The sequence below is a fragment of the Solanum tuberosum genome, unplaced genomic scaffold (assembly GCF_000226075.1).
Source record: "Solanum tuberosum cultivar DM 1-3 516 R44 unplaced genomic scaffold, SolTub_3.0 scf00637, whole genome shotgun sequence".
Lineage (NCBI taxonomy): Eukaryota > Viridiplantae > Streptophyta > Magnoliopsida > Solanales > Solanaceae > Solanum > Solanum tuberosum.
In genome coordinates this window covers 114,015-138,309 of record NW_006239590.1, presented here as the reverse complement: position 1 = coordinate 138,309, position 24,295 = coordinate 114,015, and the positions used below count along the sequence as shown (strand labels likewise).

At 33.6% G+C, this 24,295-nt stretch overlaps 2 protein-coding genes and 1 long non-coding RNA gene across 3 annotated transcripts in view; all 3 read right to left on the bottom strand.

Annotated features, from left to right (window-relative positions):
* The window catches only part of LOC102589438 (histone-lysine N-methyltransferase, H3 lysine-9 specific SUVH6-like), a 3,305-nt gene extending 3,028 nt beyond the window's left edge, over nucleotides 1–277 (bottom strand). Inside the window, exon 1 of the mRNA XM_006366665.2 lies at nucleotides 233–277. The gene's annotated coding sequence lies outside the window, so the exon portion shown is untranslated. The remainder of the gene's footprint in view (nucleotides 1–232) is intronic.
* Nucleotides 278–7,850: 7,573 nt separating this feature from the next.
* LOC107058854 (histone-lysine N-methyltransferase, H3 lysine-9 specific SUVH6-like) lies at nucleotides 7,851–9,263 on the bottom strand. Its single transcript, XM_015305040.1, has one exon. The coding sequence runs from the start codon at nucleotides 9,261–9,263 to the stop codon at nucleotides 7,851–7,853; it is 1,413 nt and encodes a 470-aa protein (XP_015160526.1).
* Nucleotides 9,264–13,773: 4,510 nt separating this feature from the next.
* LOC102589214 (uncharacterized) lies at nucleotides 13,774–18,674 on the bottom strand. The gene is made up of 2 exons (XR_368909.2): nucleotides 18,360–18,674; nucleotides 13,774–14,137 (listed from the first exon to the last, which is right to left on the bottom strand). It is a non-coding gene; the product is annotated as an uncharacterized lncRNA (long non-coding RNA).
* Nucleotides 18,675–24,295: the final 5,621 nt, after the last annotated feature.

The window sequence follows — 24,295 nt, the reverse complement described above, 5'->3', positions numbered from 1 at the left end:
AGAGAAAAAAATTGGGGGGGGGGGGGGAATGGCAATTTCTAACTTTGAATTTGGAGGGAAATTAGTGCCATAGAAAGAGGCACGGATATGAATCTGGGAGACCGGTTTCAAGCTGGGCCGGTTCAGTTCAAGAAAAAATAGATACTATGAATTTTATCGAAGCAATCTCATAAAATTAACCAACAATGTAAAGAAAAGAAAAATTAAACCAAAGAATTTCAAAACAACTTACTTGAAGTTTTGGCTTGCTTTCATAAGATCAAAACGCTTTAGTATGGAACGGTATGCCAATAAGGTCCTATTTATACAATAAGCTCTGCAATTGATTCCTATACAAATTGGGTTTTCTTAAAATTTAAACCAACAAAGTTACCATAATTACTGATCCTAATTTTGGTATAATTCTTAAGTCGGCCTAATTTTTTTTTTCCCTTGCACTCTTTTCATCTTTTATTTTTGGGATTAAAATTCACAAATCTCCCTTTCCTATTATACATGTTTGGTTTCACAAGGAATACAAGTGTAATAATGATTTGCTTCAACTAATTTGTTTATAACGGTCTATTTTTTCTTTCAAACAAATTTAAAAAAGAAACTTGACTCGGATTTTATGAGAAAAACAGTTCAGTGCTCAAAGCATCTTATATTTATAAGACGTGTGATGTAGTCATGTAGACCATATACCCTAATGCAAGCATCATTAGATGCTTTCTATAGCTTGAACTCCATTATTTTAGCCAAATAAAAGTTGTCTCGTAAAAAATAATGAAGTACAAACTATGTGTTTCTTCTTTAAATACAATAATTATTTATTTTAATTGTGTATTTTCTTATCATGACAAAATAATTGGGGGGAAAACAACTTAGAGTCTCATTTTTTTCAGTCTGATAAAAAAGTTTGACAAAAATAATGGAGTTGCATGCAATTGTGTATTTTTTTAAAAATTTATTTAGATATAATGACTATTTATTTTCGAATGTCGTCTCCTTTTTTTTTTGCCCCAAGTTTGTAAAAAAAAATGCACTTGATTGGAGCTCCTTTGTTTCTAGTGAAATAAAAAAAAAAGTTTTAGCACTATAATAAGTTCTAATTGTATCCTTCTTATTATATCTTATATGCAGTGTTTAGGGGCATGAGATGAGACATTTTATGCGACATGGGGTGAGGGGGTAAGCTCCAAAATACGAGTTGTAAGTTCCATAAATCTACTGGGTGTAATATCTCATATAAGTTTAGTTTATAATTTTATTATTAAGACAATAAGCAAAAATAAAATTTTCAATAATTCTACCAATAAATTCAATAAATCACTAATAATATAGAAAAAATATTTAAATTATTCTTTGACAAAGGTAACAACATAAAAAATGATACTAACCGAGATAATTTGAATATGTGTGTGATGCACCCTCCCCCCTTCTTTAATTAATTAATTTAATTTAAATACTACATAAAAACTGGTTTAACTCAACCCAAAATGTTTCACCTATCAATATAATTGATATTTTTTTCTCTTTCTTTATATTTCCATTTCTCACTTTTTTTCTCTTCATTTTTTCCTTCTCAAACTACACAAGAAATTGAAGATTATCTGCTTAGTTTGCTTTATTTTGCATTGAAAGTAAGTCTTTATGTTTACATCGTATTTTCATACGCAACTTCGGATCATTCTAGTCGTTATAAATATGATTCAAGATTGTATTTGACATTATAAAAATAGTTTCCCTCAAAACCTAAAGATAACTTGATTTCTCAAATTTTAAAGAAATTAAACCTTGAGTAACTGGAAATTAACAAGAAGTTAGAATGTTCTTACCTTTTTGGGTAGATTTCGTTCAAGAGAGAAGATGATTTATTTTATAAAATATATAAGGGAAAAGGGTCAAAAATACCCCTCAACTTTATTTTATTGGTTGACTATGCCCTTACCGTTAAAAGTGAAGTTATTTTTACCCCTGTCATTACTAATTTCACCATATATACCCCTCATTTGACGGAAAGCCCGAAATCAACTTAAATTAACCCAATCTTAAAAAATGACCTGTTACCCATTTTTAAACCCATGCCCGACCCACTAACACTTAACCCAAGAGATGAACAAAGGAAAAATAGGGGAGGAAGAAGAAATAACTTCAGCCTTTGTTTTCCCATTTTTCCGACCAGCCTCTCCTCTCCACGCTGTTGTCCAGCCACCAAATAACCACCCCTAAACGACCTCATTTTTTTCCGCTTTCACAGCCACCATCATCCACTTTCTGGCCGGCGACCAAACCCACTTGAAACCAGCCCACTCCAGCGAAAAACAATCTGTAAACCATCTCACAACCAGACGCCAACTCCGGCGAACCAGATCACCATTTACTGCCTCTTTTCTCCTGCCAAAATGTCACCAGAAAACACCCAAATCGACCCCACTGGTCGACTTCCCTCAACCCATCTTCCTTCTCCAACCAGAAACTCTGGTGAACCACATCGGAAACACCTTCAAACAACCACCACTCACCTCCAAATCACCAGAAATCACCACCCTAAAACAACCCTTTCCGCCGCCGCCTCATCGACACGGAAAAACCACCGCGAACATCCTCAACTCCATGAGCTCGTGAAACCCAACGGCAACAAGCAACCACCATCGTTGATGATTCTCTTCCCCTTCCCTTTCATGATTTTTTTTGCATCTTCAGCAAATCAGAACTCATCAGCCCTCCAGCTTCGACAACAACAATTAACTCCGTCAAAAATTACTTCTTTAATTGTTTTGCTCTTTTTGTTGTTATATTTTACTGCGTTTCAGGTGAATTATTTGACTCTCATTTCAAACTCCGACCATCTTATTGTTTTTAATGATTTTTAGTTATTAATAATTTTTGGGTGAACATTGTTCTTTCTTTCAATTTGTGTTATTCCAAATGTGACAGTATTAAGCACTTTATAGATTTTGGTGATACTTTGTTTTATTAATTCCCATGTTAAAAATGAAATGATGAAATTGTTCCCAAAAAAAAATTGAGCAAAGTACCTCCGACGATTTCAGCAGTAAGGGGTCGTTTGTTACAAAGATTAATAATGCAGAGATTAGTAATGTTGAGATTAGTAATGCAGGGATTAATAGTGCAAGGATTAATTAGTAATACATGGATTATTTTTACCAAGTGTTTGGTTCATTGTTTCCCACCTCATCTTGTGCTTGGATTAAAACTTTATAAAAAACTTTTTTCCAATTATACCCTTGAATTATTTTGCAATTGGGTTAAGGTAAATAATTGCCGGACAATATTATTTTGTATGGCCTTCTAACTAACTATGAGAAGAACAATTTTGTTGTCATGTTTACCTTTTTTTTCACTTAAATTATTTGAGGATAAATAATTGTCATCTTAGTAAATTGATCACTTACAAAATGTAAATTTTCAATTTATAAAAAGATAAACTATGAACTTTTAAAATTGAAAAGAAGGTAAACAATAGTAAAATTGATTAAATCATCTACATTTACACATAAAAATTGCAAGTTGTAATTTTAAAATGTATTCAATTTTATAAATTGTTCAAAATACAAAAAATTAGAAAACCGCACAAACATATATATATATATATATATATATATAGATATATCAATAAATTATACCTTCAATTAAGATCACAAACACTCCCTATGTTTGTTTGCAGATGACGAGCGTGAATGAGAAACTTTTCTTTCAAAACGAATTTAAAAGCGTTACATGTCAATTTTTTCTCTATTATTTAATTACTTACTCTTTAAATACACCATCTTTCCCAATTCTTACTAAGAAACCACTAAAGATTGGGAAAAGGGTAAAAAATACCCTCAACTTTATTTTATTAGGTGACTATGCCCTTACCGTTAAAATGAAGTTATTTTTAGCCTTGTTGTTATTAATTTCACCATAAATACCCCTCATTTGACGGAAAGCCCCAAATCAATCAAAATTACCCAATTTCAATTAAAATGACCCGTTTCTCTTTTAATCCAAACCCGACCCACTAAACCAAATTAATTCATACTCAATTAAAACCCCAAACCCATTTGTTTAATCTTCTTCATCTCCTTCCACCATTAAAACACTTAGGGGTCGTTTCGTAGACCACATTAAAACAAATAGTCCATGTATTATGTATGGTATTATTTAGTTCTATATTTGGTAGGAAATTGAGTCTATGTATAACTAATCCATGGATTAGTTATACATAGACTCAATTTCCTACCAAATATAGAACTAAATAATACCATACATAATACATGGACTATTTGTTTTAATGTGGTCTACGAAACGACCCCTAAGTGTTTTAATGGTGGAAGGAGATGAAGAAGATTAAACAAATGGGTTTGGGGTTTTAATTGAGTATGAATTAATTTGGTTTAGTGGGTCGGGTTTGGATTAAAAGAGAAACGGGTCATTTTAATTGAAATTGGGTAATTTTGATTGATTTGGGGCTTTCCGTCAAATGAGGGGTATTTATGGTGAAATTAATAACAACAAGGCTAAAAATAACTTCATTTTAACGGTAAGGGCATAGTCACCTAATAAAATAAAGTTGAGGGTATTTTTTACCCTTTTCCCAATCTTTAGTGGTTTCTTAGTAAGAATTGGGAAAGATGGTGTATTTAAAGAGTAAGTAATTAAATAATAGAGAAAAAATTGACATGTAACGCTTTTAAATTCGTTTTGAAAGAAAAGTTTCTCATTCACGCTCGTCATCTGCAAACAAACATAGGGAGAAAATGGGTCAAAATGATATATTTACAAAGGTATTTAATACTTTTGTGGAGTGATAGGACGACCACAAAGTTAAAGTGTCTTTTCATAAATTCAGGACAACTTTTGGTGTCACTTTATGTCTTTTCTCATCTTAATATTCATATGTGTATTCAAATTCATATATCTAAATAAAATACTCAGATATGCATTCAGTTTCAAACTTCTTAATTTTATCAAAAAACAAATGAGGCCTTAATGGGTCTAAATATATTTGGATGATTAAGATTTATAACAAAATTGGATGTCTAGTCAAAGATTTCAATAAAGATAACAGTTCATTGATTCCACCCATTTACCGCTACCATTATCGCCCACTATTCGCAACTACCGTCGTAGTCCCCCAGCATTATCAACTACCACTATCAGAAGCCACCATCATTTGCCACGACACTACAATAAGTTGCCACTACCACAAGGCACTATTACAATCAATCATCATTACTACAACAACCACCAATCATTACCATCAATTGTCATTATATATCGTCAATCATTGTCATTAGTCACCACCATTATTTGCTATCACTCTCATCTATCACAACTATTTGATGTCACTACCAACTACCACCATCAACCATAACTATTAATCATCCTCACAACTAATTACTACTCATACCACCACCATTAGCCAATATCATTCCCAATTGGCACCCACAACCGTCATCATTAGCCATCTCCTCCACCAACAACCATATAAATGATGTTAATTATTTTTATTCAAAAAATTTACAACATTTTAATATTTCGATGAGTATTCAAATTCAGGTATCTAAATCTTAATACACATCTCAATATTTGAATTCTGACGTTCTAATCTTAATAAAAATAAATGAGACCTAGTTAATCCTTGATAAGCCAAAACCAAGAGGACGAATAAATTTTAACTCCCATATGTGGTTAATTATACAATCATCTAAGTCATTCTACTATTGCACTCAAGACAAAAAAAAAACCATAAAAGGTAGGACATTAATCGCAATACAAGTTACGCGAGATCAAAGTTTGCATAACTAAACTAAATGGAGTAACAATGGATCAAAAGGTTGACCATGAAAAGTGCACATAGATTATAAAATCATACTTCAAATATCAAGTGCAGATGAATAGTTTTACATGAGTAGTGATACGTCCAAATTACACCTCCCGAAAGATGTATAAGCGGTCGTTGTCAAATAAAGAACCTAACTTTTAGATTAGGATCAATCCTACGAGGAATATGATTTAGACTTAGGCTAACTTACGATTATCTACATTCAGTCAAACTTTTTCCGGTAAAAGGGAAAAAGGGGGATTTGTAAACAAAATAACAGTTTGTTGATTTGTATCAATAAGTAACAAGTAAACAGGATTCACAGTTTGAGATATCAATATGAGATGAAAACTAGGGCATATGTGTTCCACACTAGCTCTTAACGCAGTATTCCTAATAATAGTAACTTTATCCTAGTGTTAACATGCAAAGTTGATAAGTTAGGTATTCCTAAGTGATTAGTCCTCCAAGTAGGGAATTTCACCACGCAACTTGGTCTGTCTACGGGTGTATGCTTTACTAACCCTTACCCTTAACACCAGATTAGCCTTCGCACTATTAGGGTCAGGCTATTAGATAGCGGCTAAACACGTCTAAATCTCAGTTGTTTATCTCCGTTGTTTAATCCCTTTCTTATTCGTTACCTCGTTGGTCCGGCAAGTAGGAATGAAGCTAGTTCTAACGTTGCGCACCGCTAGAAAGCATTCTAAACAAAAGGATTAACAATACATGCATCAACACTATTTTAGAATTACTTAATTGATAGTCATACATTGTTGATTACTCATGGTTTCCACAACCCTAGTTGTGGATCTAGCTACTCATGCTTGAAAATTCACAATTCATGTTAGGGTTAATAAGATAAATCATGAACTTACAATTAGAAGATGGATATCGTAATCTTGAATTGAAAATCAAACACAAATATCATAAACAAAGCTTTGAGAATCAATTGTCGAAAATGTTTGCAAAATAATCCTCAAAATAGAAACAAAATATCCCAAATATTCTAACAACCCAAAAACGAAAAATACAACTTATATTTATTGAAACTAAATCCTAAACCAAATAGGAAAAGAAAATATAGGAAATTCGGTTTGAGTAGTTTCAATCGACGATAACAAACGACAGACCATGGATCAGCCAACAGTCCGTGAGTCTCCTCTGTGGTTCAGCAGTTGGCCAAAATTCTTAGTCTTCAATTGACGGTCATCACCTACGGTCTGTAGGTCTATGCACGATATGTCTCGTCTCTCCGTTGTTCAAGTACTGAAACTCCTCTTCTCTGATTCAATCAACGATTAACATCCATGATCCATCAGTAAGACTACGATCCGTCATTTGCATCCGTGGTTCGACACTTTTGGTCAGACTTCCTTGAACAATCGACCCCCGACTCCCACCTACGGCTCATCAAGTGAATGACGGCTCATGAGTGAACTCGCAGGTTGCCAAATTCCTGCTGATTCAGCTACATTCAACTTCAACTGCTTCAAATCGATTTCTTGCAAAATTAGGCCAAACATCATCATATCTAATAACAAAAATGCCTAAGACGCACACAAACTTCACGTATAATGCATCAAAAATATCGTAAACTCACGCTACTTCAAGTAGTAATTTACTACATTCTCCCGTTGCACTTATGAGAGCCACATCTACCCTTCTCTCTCTTCAAATTTCCATTTATATCATGAACATGGACAATCCGGTGGTTGTAGTGATAAGTAAGCTCCTCTAATGGAGAAATACTTTTGGAAGCGAAAAACATTATGTGAGGTACTCTTTTATCACCATAGTCATACATGACATTTTGAGCACAAAGGTTTGGTGAGCAACTATGATTGATAAATCTACCAACATTCCCATATATTGCTGCATCAATAGTAAATCCATCTTCATCCTTCCTTTTAAAAGAACTTGACTCGACTTTACTACTTACAACCTTCCTTTTGGGGATATATTCATTATAGTTGCCAACATCAAAGAAGTACTCGTCATAATCCATTCTAATTTTGGCTTCTTTATGATCAAGCAATTATCTGATATATTCACAAATAAAAATTCCGGGTGCAATATAATTTGATGACCTCAAACCCCATCCTTTCGATTTAGTTTTGAAAACCTCGAAATAGTACCGAAGACCATGTTGGCTAACCTTACTTTTGCAAGATGGAGGACATTTGCAGTATGGACCACACTCATGAACAAGAGGCTTTTCTTTAAGAATAGAGCTTCTTGGGTTGAATGGAAACTCGCCTCCGTTCTTAGAAGCACAAGAGCACTGCTCAAAAGTCGAGCATCTACTTGTGCAACTGCAACCTTGAGGCCTAATGATATAATACCAATCAGGATATTGCATGCTCGTAATATATGTGAAAGGTGGGGGTCTCTCATCATCTATTTCATTGATAACGGGGATTGGTATATTCTCCTTCCCTTGCGAGACATCATACTCCATAACAAACTTTGTCTGCATAGTAGATTTTGTTGCCTTGTTAACATTTTCATAGATATGATTGACATTGACTAACTGAGTAAGTTCTGGTTGGCCAAGATTTCTCTGCAGTTCAAACTTGAAAACATATTTTCCAGTTGGACCTCTTTCTTGCCAACACCTAGTTACAGTGTACAACCCATAGTAAATGTATTTTCCCTCGGTATTTTCACCATTAACTCTTGGACGACCATAAATAACCCTTACTGAATATCCTAAATCCATTGAGTTCTTCAAGGCAAGATTCTCCCTTTGAAGCTTTTGATCTTCCACTTTCGCATTAACAGATACTGTAGGATTCCCTCCTTGACCTACATAAATGAACTTTTGAGAAGATATGGTCTCATTCTCATATAGACCAGAATCTACAATGCTAGTTGCAACATTTTTTCTATTAATATTCACATAATCGATACCCTTTAAATTTTTGTGATGTAGTCCGACCATAGCAAGTTGTACCTTGAACCGGAATTGATCACCAATTTCAACTCCAGGAGCATGGCCAAATGCCCAGTCAAAATTTACCCACTTTCCTTGTTTTCTCAAAATCATTGCAGCCTTTATATTGATTGTTCTTTTAGAGCGTCTTCCTTGTTTTTCTGCTTTGTTTTCTCGCAAAAGCTTAGTGTATTCATAAGCAAAATGTTTGAGAGTCTCTCTAACTTGTTTTCGTTTCTGAATATGCTCTCCATCTATAATACGCCCACCATTTGAAAACCATTCACATCTTGAATAAATTGATGAAATTTTGGGAACATTCAACTTATGATTAATCGATAAATCATGTTGTTGAACAGTGTTTCCATTGTTTTGACGAACAGATGGACGAAAATTGTTGATGCTATCAACTCTTAGGCACTTAAACACTGATAGAGATCTAATATCAATCATCTGATGAAGTTTCTTCTTCTGAAACTTCTTTGAGGTACTTGTTTCTACCGGCACAAATGACATCTACAAGTAGACACAACATAAAATTCATCCTATAAATCCAGTAGAATAGCAGACAATTTTACAAAAACACAAACATATTACATGATTATTAACACCAACACGACAAGGCGTTATGAATGTTTGAATCAAACTGGAAAAAAAAGTTATATCAAAGCAAAAAAAACCATCATGAAACAAAAAGAATACGACCTAACAAGCAAAGAAGAAGAGTAGTGAAACTCATATTAGGGCTAAAGGAGAGCAAAATTCTGAAATCGTTTGAATTGGGGGGAGGGGGGGAATTAGTGTCATAGAAAGAGTCGAACTAGAAAAAGTTAACACTCTGCATTAAACTTATGGTCCTTATAATTAAACTTTTGCTGCAAAAATAGTCCTTCAACAAAGGAACACTTTTCTCTAATGGAAGAAGAAAGGGGTTGATGTGGTTTGACGAATTTAAAACAAGTCTTCGAAATGTCATTATTTCTCAGCATGTCTTAAAAGTGTTTCTCAAAGGTCTCACTCAGGGAATATCCACTATAGTTACAGATTGGGGAAAAGCTCAAGGGGTTATTTTTATTTTTTTTAAAAGTATGTATTTAAAAATAATTTATTTAGAATGCACAAAAAAAAAAGAATTGTTAATTAAATTTTATTAACTAAAAATTCTTGATTTTGTTTTTTACCTTAACCTGAGACGGGTCCAAACAAAGTCATTTAAGCATATGAAACAATTGTAGGAAAATAGAAGGATTAACGTTAAGCGACAGGAGAGAAATAAAACTAAATAACTTCAAATCACCAAGAAAAGAAATAACTTACTTTTTAGTATGAATCCAAGTGTTGACTTCTTAAGATCCAATTTTTTTCTCAAACCAAAAGATCCCAAAAATATTAGAGGAAGATGGAATAAGGGTGTACCAATAGCACAATACCAAACTCCCATTTATACTAAAAAAAATAGTGAAAGGGAAATTAGGTATGCAATTGATTTTTGTTCAGATTGTGTTTCCTTACATTAATAAGTTTCCAAGTAAGTCAAGTATAAAATTAGACATAATAAAAGTGAAGGATAAATTAGGTGTGCAATTGATTTTTATTCAAATTAGATTTTTTTTACATTAATAAGTTTCCATATCAAACAAGATAAGTCAAATACAAAATTAGAAAAATAGTAAAAGTGAAGGTTAAATTAGGTATGCAATTGATTTTTATTCAAATTAAATTTCCTTAAATTAATAAATTTCCATATCAAACAAGATAAGTCAAATATAAAATTAGACATAATGAAAGTGAAGGCTAAATTAGATATGCAATTGATTTTTTATTCAAATTAAGCTTCTTTAAATAAATAATTTTCCATATCTAACTAGGTAAGTTAATTACAAAAAAGTGAAGATAAAATCAGATTTGCAATTATATTGACTATTATTCAAATTGTATTCTTTGCATCAACAAGTTTTCATATCAAACAAGGTAATTCATATACAAATGTACCTTTTCCTACTTGATATATCTTTTAAAATACATTAATTTTAATAAAATATTGTTTTTAAAGATTTTTATGTAATTGTTTTCTTTTAAAACCCTTAAACTAATAGAAAAGTGAAAAAAAAAACAATTTTTTTCTTTTTAATTTCCTTTTATCAATTAAAATAGAGTTACATTTTATATTTTCTTAACTAATATATGTCTTATATATAATATCATATTAATTGCATCATTATTTCTCATTTATATAATTATTAAAATATATTACTAAAATAGAAAATATATTTATTTCTTAATCATTATTGCAATTTGCCAATATATTCCTTAATTTTGAAGTTAATATGAAAAAATGGTCAGCAATAACTTCATTGATGATATTTTAAAGATATTTGGTAACGTGGACCATTTTAATAAACTATATCTTTTTATGCATTAATCATTATAATTATTTTATCTTAACTTTAAAATCAATAATTAATAAGTGTTTATCATCCGTTTGTGACACCCCGACTTTTCAAAACGTCTAAATTAACTCGTATCTTTGTGGAAAGACAAGGAGGGTGGGTAATAAATTAAGAATGATGTGGTATGTCATATTTTATGTGTTCAATGGTTGTTTCTCAAGTTTTGAAGTTAGTTAAGTGGCAAAATAAAAGTTGGCGAAAGTTATCGTAAGTTCCTTTTTAAACATTTCTCTAAAATTTGAGTGAAATGTCTTGGATGTTTTCTCCCAATATATAAAGAGTTAGAAGGCCTATAACCCATTAAATTGAAGGCCTACGAGTCTAGTTTGCAACGCATAAAACCCTGTATCCAACCGACATCGGAATAAAAAGTTATGAGGGTTTTACTACGGACTGCCGGGGAAGAATCCGGGTCGGGTAAAAAATATAGTATGTCGGCTTATTCAACGTTTTAAGCCATGAAAACATTTCTTTTCACTTCCAAACCAGAGATAAAGCTTAAGAGAGGGTTCCTATGGAGTTCTTGCATGATGAAGATTAGTTTTTGACGATTTCTACCATTAAACGTTGCCCCCGTGCCTAGAAATGTGATCTCTACACGTGGCAATCGTTTTTCCCTTCTATTAGCTGCGTTTGGAGCTAGTTTTTGAAGATATAAATTTGTAGTTATTGGTGTTTCTTCAAGGTTTAAACTTGGTTAACTAAGATAATTATCTCGGGACTCTTTTATGATTGTTTTATGAATTTCTACGAACATTTCGACAAGTTGGGGCAATATGGCAAATCTACCGATTTAAGATTAATTATGAATTATTTATAGGCGCGTACCAGCTGTGTATATATAGTGTTTGTGAAGCTTAGGACATAAGGAACAACTTTCGTAAAGGAACTACGGTCTTTCGAGCGTTCATTGGAAAGGTATGTTAAGGTTATCCCCTTCGTTCGACATGTTTCCTTAGAGGTAGTTAATGTTAGTGATCTTGTAGATGTAATTGTGAGTGGTTGGCTGATTGAGCGGTTATAAACCCTCATTTTAGGGACTCATAATCTATTAAGAACAACCCTAAGTTAGGAACGACTCGGAGATTATTATATATATTGTTTATAGCTAAATTGCTCGCCTTTAGCCTATTCAATTGTTTGTTGTCGCCCTTGAGGCTATTGTGGTTAGTTGTTGAGCTATGAACTGCCTATAGGGGCTATGATGTTGTCTAATAGGACTATGTTATTTCCAAAGAGGGTTATGTGTTGCCCACGGGGCTATATTGATGCCAAAGAGTGTTATGTGTTGCCTACGGGGCTATTTTGACACCAAAGAGGGATATGTGTTACCTACAGGGCTATGTGCAACCCACAGAGCTATAATGTTGCCTAAGAGGGCTATGTGCTACCTACGGGACTATATTGTTACCAAAAAGGGCTATGTGACTTCTTACAAAGACAAGGGGCTACCGAATAGATTGTTTGGTACCTTCTGGGCTTATGGGGCCCTAGGTAGGTGGTATGTTGGTTGTACCTGCCGAGCTTATAGGGGCTTAGTTAGGTTGATGTTTGATCATTTTGTGTATTTTTTCAGATTCAGTAGCGGGTTAGCATGCTTATCAAAAATTTTGATTTCCTTACGTGATTGCTTTTGGTATATTATGATACTTGCTCACTTAGTCTATAGCCTTTCATACTCTGTACATTATTTTGTACTGACGCCCCATTTCCTTGGGGGCGCTGCATTCATGCATGCAGGTCCCGACAAACGACCCAGTAGACCTCCTCAGCAGCAGGATTGACTTCTATCTGATTGGCTAGCCCCTTTCCTCCGGAGCTGCCAGAGTTGGGAGGTTTGTTACCTTTTGTTGTATATATCTTTATGGGTAGGCTGGGGCCCTGTTCCGCCAATCTTTACTACTCTTAAAGGCTTGTAGACTAGTGTGTAGGGTGTATAGTTACGTTATGGCCATACTGGCCTAGTTTGTTGGTTTGCTGAAGCTTGTGAGCTGTTTGATGTATTGTCTTGATATATACCTGCTTTCAGTTTTGGTATAGATATCATGGTGGCCTCGACGGCCCAATCAGGATTTCTGTGCTAGTTGGCTATTTATTTATATGATCTTCTGGGAGTAGCTGTTTCTTTTGTAGATCAGTTGACAGGGGTCTTGCCGGTCGAGGGCTTAGTTGTAAGCCGAGATATACTTGTTTCTTTTCTTGATTGCGTGTGACTGTCATGCGCTAATAGCAAATGGTTCAACAGGGTCAGCTCGGGCCTGAGTTTTGGCATTAGGAGCCAGTTGCGCCCCTCGAGTTTGGGGCGTGACACCTTCAATTTCAAATATATTGAGAAATATTTATTTTCTTTTTTATTAGGAATTTTTTACCGTTATCTAAATAAAAATAAATGATGGATTACATACATAAAAATTAACAATGGTTACAATAATTTTATTAGGAAAAAGAATGTATTAGAAAAAGGACATTTCTTTACCAAAAATAATAATAGGACATTTTTGGAACAAGCATTTTGACAATTTTCCGTATAATTTATCATAGTTAAGTAATTTAATGAAGATACATCTACTCCTCTGTTCACTTTTAGTTATCCATTATTTCAAAAATAAACTTTTCACTTTTACATGTTATTTTTAACATATGAAGAATACCAATTATTTCTGGAAATGCATAAGAACGATTGAATGGAAAAGAGATGTAACTTCAGTTCCTTCAGAATTGGTAGTCTACCAATTCTATTTCTGAGAAGATTCAATATGTAGTTCTGACCAATCTCAAAATACAAAAGTAATACAGGAGAAGGAGAAGAATTTTCGACCTTGTTCATGACCTGTTCAAGCTACAACGAAGTAAGAGTACATTCGATGAACATTGAGAGCCGGGAAAAGCCATTCTTCACTGTTCTGATTCAAGCAGTCGGCAGTGAGCAACTTTCACTTCCTGAAATCTCAATAATACACAACAGTTAATAAAGAACCTCACATTGATATATCACACGACATAATTAAAACAGAGTATAGGTAGAAAGCAAGGCATGCAGTGCCATTCCTATGCACAGTCTACATTTAGAACGCAGCAAAAATCGTTTTCATCAGAAATTTTCTGCCTTTTTAAGTACAAAAGACGAGTTTCATACCGATCCCCTTACCAACTATACTTGAGGCATGCATGTCTAAGGCAGGGGCGGAGGCAGCATATAATGAGGGGGGTTCATCCAAACCCCCTCAGCGAAAAATATTACCATTTATACATGGTTAAAATTATTTTTTAGGTATGTATAATAGATGCCAAACCTCCTTCTACTAGTTCGGGGGTTTACTTCTCAGATTTTGAACCCCCTTATTAAAAAAATTGGCTCCGCCACTGGTCGAAGGTGCTACCATTCAACTTCGATGCAGTGAACAATAGTAATAAATATAAAAGGATAGTTAACTTCAAGCTATATATGTAGTCTATCATTAATACAAAAGGAAATTAAGATTGAGAGTAAAGTCACAGGTAGTACACATCGACCCGCGTCAAACATATTATGCTGTTCAAAATGGGTAGTAAGTTGATTTAAAATTTAAAGTTTGTGCTTTTTATAGAAGGCATAATATATAAATATGCCCTTTAACTTGACCTTACGTCATATCCATACCCTCTAACTTTGAGTGTGCACAAGTAGATACTTAAACTTGTAATAAAATTGAACAAATAGACAACACGTCCTACATGACATCCTTCATGGCAATTTGTGTCATACATGATGTCCTACGTGTATTATGACACATAGGACTCAAGTGTCAACTTGTTTAAGTTAAAGTGTTAATTTGTGCACACCCAAAATTGAAGAACATAAATACGAAATGCGACCAAGTTAAAGAACATATTTATGTATTATGCCTTTATAGAAGATAAGTGCCCCTTCAGCAGACTAGCTACATGAAGCTCCTCTTTTCGTATTTTAGCGAATGATAACTTTCCATTCAAAGATACAGTCGTCTTTCAAATTACTGTGCAGTAACTTGTAGGAAAAGTAGCATGGCCAATGCAGCTATCATTCACCATATCCAAAATAGCAATTCCTATACCCGGAATTTATTGTAAATTGCAAAGAGAACTTTTATTTGCTTGCTCTGTTTATTGCACATTCTGGTTTTTCCTTGGCTTTGCCGAGGCAAGTTAATTAGGGGTCACCAAAAATAGCTACTTTCTTCATTCCGAAGATCTAGAACCTCATGACCGATTGACTTCACAGAAAAAATCATAAACCATAAAAGCAAGTAACTTCAAAGCATGGAAATGTGGATCAAACACGACGCACATGCTCAAGATATGGCTTTGTGAATCCATAATTTCACAAATGTGATGTGCATTACGGGATTTCTTATGCGGTATCTCATATTACAAGAAAAAGGGAAATGACTTGGCCTATTAGCATATTCCAGTAGCAAATAGACAAGCTCTGTTTCCCAATAGCAAATAGACAAGCTCTGTTTCCCTACCAACTGCATTTGGGGCATGATAACAATAAGCCACAAGCTCAACTTATGACAATCCACATTTCCAGAAAATGTTCTCCGAAAATGACTTCTCTAGTGGAAGCAGAGAATACAAGTTCTAAGTGTCATTCCACATTGATTGTGTCCTCACAGTCCTCCTCCAACACATCTCATCTTCATCCCCACGCCCATCACCCCACTAGCCTTTACATTTTAAATACATACTACACCCTCAGTTTGAAGTAGAAGACAAAATTATTGCTTCATAAAAGTAGAGCATGAAGGGAAAATGACTAACGATATCCTCGAGCAATATGGTTTAAAGACGCCATTTACATATGCATTGTTTATATTTGAGATAACAAACAGAATTCAATAGAATGTGACAAAAATGCACAAAGTGCAACTCTTACAAGTCATTTATTGATTAATTGTTGTTCACCTGAGTTTTTCTAGCCTTCCTTTTTGTTGCATTCTTTCTCCTTCCACAGATAAAGGACAAACTAGGCTTTCAACGTAGATTTCTGCCAGACGCCAACCGTCAAAGTTAAAGTTAATAACCTTTGAATATCTGAAAGAGTCATCCTTTGGATTGTATGTCATGGTATTACTTTTTTGATCAACTGAAGTACATTATGTCATGACTTTACTAGATCCAAAACAAACCAAAATTTCACCTTTATTTGATATGAAAAAAGTGGAAAATGCATACAATCATAATCCACAAAAGGATCATCAGGATACTCGATACTCAACATCTTTGTCCAAGATTCTTTAATCCCATACACCTTCATAACCCAAACATCTACATGACTAACCATATTATCACAAAAGATAGAAAAATCACTTCCAAACACTCCAAGACTCAAAGAAAAATGTCCTATTCCATAGTTGGGCTGCTCCACCTTTCCCCATTTCTCATCAGCCAAATCAATAGAAATGATGTTCCCGTCTTTATACCTATTAAACAAATCAGGGCCATGAGTAATCCAATAAAGTTTCCCATTCACAAACTTTCCCGATATGTTTAATAGCTTCTTAATCGGACATTCATCCACACATTCCCAAGAATCACTGTGTAAACTATATATTTTGACCTCAACTTGATCCCGACTGCTATATTTCACAATAATAGCCACTACCTTATAATCATCGTGGAATTCATCGTATCCAAAACCATATAAAGGTCAGCAATCTTTCTTCATTAATGTAGGTTTAGAATCAGGCAATTTTTGTACTTCCTAATTGATGGATTCCATAGAACCAATTCATATTCATCAATGACAAGACAAATCAATCCATTAACAGAACCTACAATCGAAAAATGATTGTGCAATTTCTTGTATGGGTAATCCAAGTCAAATGCCTCAGTTACAGAATCATTAAGTAAGGAACTAAGAGTAAAATCTTTAAGAGCATACTCATAAAGACCATACATAGCTGCACGAAAATTCATCGTAAGCAAATGGTGAGTGTAATCCTTGTTGTTATTAGTGTTAGGACCGAAATAAGCAGGTGTAATGCAGAAGCTAGCAAAGCAAACCTCGAAGACCACGAGTAAGAAGATAAACGAGAAACACACCAAAAGAGACAGATTTAACGTGGTTCGGTCAATCGACCTACGTCCACAAAGGAGATGAGCAAATCCCACTAATAAAATATGAGAGTACAAAATATAGATAGAAACAACCTCAACCAATTCACTCGGAATACAAGGAGGTACACAAAATTCTCCTCCATAACCGCAACTCTCAAAACCCTAGGACTCCATTGTGAATGTTAATTAAGTTAGAAGGAACAAGCCTATATTTATAGGGTTCTAAAACCTTTCCTACAAGAAAAGGACTAGTCAAAATATTAAAATCTTTTCCTAAAAGGAAAACCTATTTATGGTAAGAAATTAAGGCAAATAACCCCAACAAATCTCCCCCTTGGCCTGGATTTCTGACAAAATAAATTTGTCCACCTTCTTTACATAATCTTTAGGATCTTGCATCTCTTCTCCATAATCTCCTCCATCAAATCTATGTCTCGACACAGAGAACCTCTCTGAAACAATTTCTCCAACAAAATCTTTATTACTGTCAAAAAGGTTGCGACTAGAACTATACCCGGCAAGATGAACACCCATCTCTAACATGGTTCCATCAATGAACCATGACTCTGATACCACTTGTTAGGATCGAAATAAGCAGGTGTAATGCATTGATTGTTGTTCATTATTGATTTGAATGATGGAGGTAAATATGAGCAAGATGGTTTGTTTGAATAGTAGTAATTATCATATTTGGAGAGGCAAGATGAAAGATCTTCTATTTGTCAAAAAAATGCATTTACCTGTGTTTACCTCTAATAAACCCCAATCCATGACGGATGAGAAATGAGAATTTGAGCACTTGCAGGTTTGTGGCTATATTAGACAATGGATTGAAGATAATGTTCGAAATCACATTGTGAATGTTAATTAAGTTAGAAGGAACAAGCCTATATTTATAGGGTTCTAAAACCTTTCCTACAAGAAAAGGACTAGTCAAAATATTAAAATCTTTTCCTAAAAGGAAAACCTATTTATGGTAAGAAATTAAAGCAAATAACCCCAACAATTAGTGGATAAGCTGAGATGGGTGTTGATAAATTCAGGGCTAGAGATCAAAGCAAGCCAAGATTTCGAAACAGACCTGAATTTCAAAAGCGATTTCACTGGTACCCTTGAGAGGATTTCAGTGATGAGTTCTGCTGGCAACACAGGGATTGTCATCAAGACTGAATTTTTCATTGAAGTTGAAGGTAGTTGAGAATGGTTTGTGGGTTTTTCCAGATCTGGGTGTATATGGAAGCCTCCATCTTCCTTGGATTCCATTTGAGTAGCACAAATTTGAGCTCTCAATTTTTGCTATGAACGAGTAAAGAACCTTGTGTTTGTGCTTTGAGAATTTTCCCCAAATTATTCGAAAGTACTTTAGGTACTTCTCCGTTTCAATTTACCTAGTATTATGTGAGCAAGATTAATTTTAAGGGCTCGTTTGGTAGGATGGACAAGTAATAATTAATCTCGAGATTAGTTTTAACTTGAGCTTATTTTCATGTTTAATTAAAAAAATGTTTGATTGGAATAAAATTATGGATATTTTATTATGGATTAGTTATTTCAGAATCGTAATGCTATTTTTATACGGGTGGATTAAATACAACAATAACACATTTCTGAAAGATGAGGAAGGATTAACAATCTCAACATAACTGATCCCGAAATAATTAATCTCAGAATAACATGTTCCCCAATCAAACAAGCCCAAGAGAAATTATATCTCACTACGTAATACCAACAAGGCCAAAATTTTGCTATTTATTCTGTCTTACTTTGTATTACACATCTTTTTTTAATTGATTCGGAAAAAATAATAAATCTCCAAATTTAGTAGTCATTTAATTTTAAAATTCATTTTGTCAAAATAACTAGTACAGTTTTTTGGACTAGAGTTTAGTAATATTCAAATTACATTGATCTGTATTCAGTCAATAATTTGGATACAAATTAAGAAGAAAAAAACACTCAATGTTGTTCTAAAAATAGCAAATTAAAACAGATAACGTAAAATAATTAAATCCCTAATTTTAGATATTGACTACACAATATACCAATGAATTCCTTAAGCATGCAAAACGGCGTCGTTCATCAGAAAACGAGGGAAAATAAAGGAATCTTCCCGCCTAACCAAAAAACCTCCTAAACATCAAAACGTAGTAGTTCTTCTCCAAGAGCTCAAATTACTTTAACTCTAATGGCGGAATCTGAGGGAGATGAAGCTTCCAATCTACACCCAAAGCGAAGAAAACGCACTAACTCTGCTCAATTGCCTTCCACTTCAATTAAAGATTCAGTCTTGATGACAATTCCTATTCTGCCAGCAGAGCTCTTCACTGAAATCCTCTTGAGCCTTCCCGTAAAACCCCTCTTGAAATTCAGGTCTGTATCAAAATCCTGGCTTGATTTAATGTCTACACCTGAATTTATCAACACCCATCTCAGTAAATCTGCTAATAACGAGGATTTAACTCACCATAGGCTTATGCTGAGTTTTAATCAACCTAAGTACAATCTTAAGGATTGTTCTGTTAGTTCTTTAATTAATGGCTCAGTTACTGAGGCATTGAACTTGGAGTATCCTAGGATAAAATCCCGTAGATCTGTTGAGATTGTGGGTTCTGTGAATGGATTGATTTGTCTTGTTATTGCAAAAAAGATATTTGTTTATATGGAATCCATCAATTAGGAAGTTCAAGAAATTGCCTGATTGTAGAGATAAATGGTGTTCTGGTTGCCATTCCATGTATGGTTTTGGATTTGATGAGGTTCATCGTGATTATAAGGTAGTGGTTGGGTTCCATAACGAGGGTTATGCCTATTCATTTCTTGTTAAGGTTAAAATGTATAGTCTAAATAGTAACTCGTGCACAAGTATAGATGATTTTGAGACTGGGAAGATATGTACTAAGTCGGGTATGTTTGTGAATGGGAATCTTCTTTGGGCTAATGATATTTATCATACTTCTGGTTCGGACATCATTTCTTTTGATTTGGCTGAGAGGACATGGGGAAAAGTGCAACAACCCTACCATGGAGAGAGATTTTTGTTGGACCCTGGGAGTTTTGGAAAGTGATCTTTCTGTGTTTTGTAATTATCAAAGAATTCACGTTGACGTGTGGGTTTTGAAGGAGTATGGGGTTAAAAAATCTTGGATAAAGATGTTTAACATCAATATTCCTTGTGATCCTATGATCGGTTATCGTTGTCTATTCTTGTGCATGTCAAATAAAGGTGAAATTTTGTTTCAGTTTGGCTCAACTTTCATAATTTACAATCCAAGGGATCACTCAATCGTACAACGAAGCCCACGTCTAGAGGTTACCCACTATGATTACAAGGCAAGCATCTACATAGAAAGTCTAGTTTGGCCCCTTTTTCAACGGAAGAAATCAAGGATGCAACAACGGAGGAGGTTGAAATAGCTCTGATGAAGACAATTGTGTAATTAATAGTAAGACTTCTCTGTACATCTCTCAAGTGTTGTTATACTCTGTTTCTTTTCAAGTATAGAACAAGATATTATATATTACGTCCGTCTTAACCATATCCTCTTGGAGGTCTTGTTAGTGTTATTTTCTTTTTTTGCTTCACGGAGATAGCAATTTTCTTGGAAGAATAGTTATTTGGTTGAAGTGCTTGGCGTCTTCATCCTCAACCTAAATGACACTCAACATTTTTGTTACTTTGAATAACAATTATTTTATCATGTTCAGAGTATCTACATTTGACTTTAAAGAAAGAACTTTTGTATGTTCTGTTGTAAATTTTACAGCAGTAAAGTTAAAATATGTGCGATGTTATGTATCACCGAGTGAGAGATAAAAGCCCCGGCTTAAAGAATTTCCAAGTGCAACATCCACTTGTTATACTATAACCAACCTATAATGAGGAAAAATAACTAGTCCTTGTAAGTAAACAATGCCAAGAATTTGATTGACTTGCATATCAGTGTAATTGTGGTTCAATTTGTTGGTTTGCATATTTTGTGATCAATTAAATTTAGATAACTTATTGTTGTGCATTAGTGAAATGATATAGAGGAGAAAAAGGAAAGAAGCCAAAATGTGTAATATGAAATTTCTTTGCGAGTTGGATTTACTGGAACTAGAGAGGAGGGGATGGTTTCTACATTAAACTCCAGCTCTAAATCAACTAATTTACCCATTTTTGGTAGCATAAAATGTTGGATAAGAATAAGTGATGCTTGTAATTCATTCTTAACGTTTTTATCCTTTTTGGTATTAATCGTAGATCATGTATACCGCTTAAGGTTGCACCATGTTCCATCTTAGACATCAGATAAGTTAACAACGGTACATTTGTTTGTGTTATAATGGACGTTAAGGGAGATGTTATGCCCCTAAATCGAGTGAGAATAAAGAGCATTCAGAGACATGGAAATCTTGCATCGCGTTATATTGTGGTTTAATTTGTTGACTTATGTCCCTGTGGATCATTAATTGCGGAAACAAGAGAGACATATAGCGAAGGCCAAGAAATTATTGGCCTGCAATGTATGTGTAAATTCTTAACAAGTTACTCTTTTATTGGCAGCATAATATATAGGATCAGCATGACAACCGCTTGATGTTGCATCACTTTTCATCTAGACATCAGATTTAGTTTACAGCGGTTTATTTGATTTGTGTCCATTGCTTAGAAGTTGAATGGAAGCAACTTTGACAACATGTATCAATGGTGTTTGCAGGGAAATGGAACTAGTCTCTTTGCTTAAATAACGCTGAATTTTCTAATGGAAGTGATGTTTGCGTGTGAATTGCTAACTGATACTATGTACTATTGAACTTTCAGGACGTGAATACTGATGCTAGGAACAACTAATCTACTACTACTACTACTTGTCTGCATGGATTGCAATGAGGAAGGATGGATTTTCTCTGTTTTTACTGTTTCTTGGTTTTGTGGTCTGAAAGATAGAAACTTGCATTAAGGTCATCGCTACTTCTCCAAGAATCAATCCTTAAACGGTCATGTCTGTGAATACAAAAGACATAATATATAAACGTGTTCTTTAATTTGGTCTCAACTAACATCTATGTCCTTCAATTTTGGGTGTGCACGAGTAGATATTTAAACTTATATAAAGTTGAACTAATAGATATACATGTGTGTTGTTTTGTCTTTCTATTGAAGAAATACATTTGTTTCTCTAGAATCCATCAATTAGTAAACTTAAGAAATTGCTAGTCTCTAGAGAGCTATTGGTTTCTATTTCATGTGTGATTTTTGGATATAATGAGCTTCATGATGATTTTAAGGAAATGTGCATTTTCAAAATTTGAGTTGTGACAATTCACATCTTGTTAATGTCAAAATATATAGTTTAAATAGTGATGTTGTCCAACAAGTCGAGTATGATTACATTTGAGTTATGACAAGTCGCATCTTTTTAATGCCAAAATATATAGTCTAAATAGTGTTGTTGTCCAACAAGTCGGATATTCAATTCGTGGCTGCTGAATTTTATTGCAATAATTATATGAGTAACTAATTATATTCTCCAATTTTATCAATTCACATTTACATCCTACTTATTGCATCTTATACATTTAAACTCCTATAATTAATAATTTTAACATAACATAATTGATTAATTAAGCAAAATATTTATCATATAAAACAAAAGTAATCCAAAATTACATAATCAAAATAGTAATTTTAAAGTGTCATTCAACAACAATATTAAAAAAATAAAAATCCTAAATATGATTTCTACTTGATACTTGGTTCATCATCAGTGCTACCTCCATCTGAAGATTTATAATTGATGCTTGAATCGATTGGTGACCGAACAACATCACTTTTATATCTGATGTTTGAAAAAACAAAAAAAATATATTAATTGACAGACAAGCTGATGATTATACTCCAAAAAACAATTTGAAGTTCTCTACTATTTTGACTAGTGCTACCATTCCACACACATCTCTTGCTCTCTTTCCTCATAGGAGGAACCAATCTATGATTCTTGCTGAAAGGGTTTTAATTTTTATTTCTATTGCTCATTTAATGAATATTTATGGATTAAACTATCCTTAACTATAACCTAGTTTCGTAAAAAAAATTGTTTTGACTAGTCAATTTGCTATTTAAATATGTAATCGTCTTTGGCTTAAATTTTCACTTTATAAGTATATTGTAAAAACTTCTTTCATTAGTTTTTTAAGATCTTTAAAGTACTTTGAATCTAGTTGACAATCTTTATATCTATATAATGACTAACCCGTATTCCATCAATATCAAATTAATAGACTCATTAACTAATAGTACATTATAACATTTGTTGATATTTTATTTTTATATAATATCTTCATCATTTTTCAAATCGCCTTCAATGTTGTTAATATTTCCCATCATCAAATGAAAATGCATAAGAATCTATCATGTTAAGACTTAAGCCCCTCCACGTCTATGTAATTCCCTTCTCTAGTGTAATTAAAAAGTCAAAATCATTTTTTTACCCCTCAGTGTCCAAAGTCTATATTAGAGTTCTGATTAAATTCGGATCGTACACTGCAGAGTTCATTTGGACATGGGAATTCCAAATTTTTTTAATCCATATTCGAAGCTAGCTCGAATCAAGACCTCTGATTAAAAATAAAACAGTCATACCACTGCACCACAACCCCAATCCCAACCCCATGTACTTGGCATATACCTTGAATTAAACACCCATATATTCATCACTAACGTGACTAGCACAAATTTGAAATCCTTTAGACTAGACATTCCCAATCAAAGAAAAATAGGGGGGAATGGAAAAGGACAACAATCTTTATATAATAGATACAAGTGCAAATGTGTCATAATTCTATTGGACCAACATGATAAATGATGCCTCCTATCCATTACTAAGTGTAGATAGGGTGTGTACCTACGATTTGGTTATTACTGTAAAATAAATATTTTGTATATATGGTGTGATAATAATACATACATGAGCACCACTCCTTGTCAACATTGAATAAAAATCTTGTGTTCCCTTTTTTTTTTTTTTTTTTTTT

What these genes read in the sequence shown, in the direction of transcription:
- LOC107058854 (XM_015305040.1), bottom strand. Translation starts at nt 9,263, where the DNA reads ATGTCATTTGTGCCGGTAGAAACAAGTACCTCAAAGAAGTTTCAGAAG.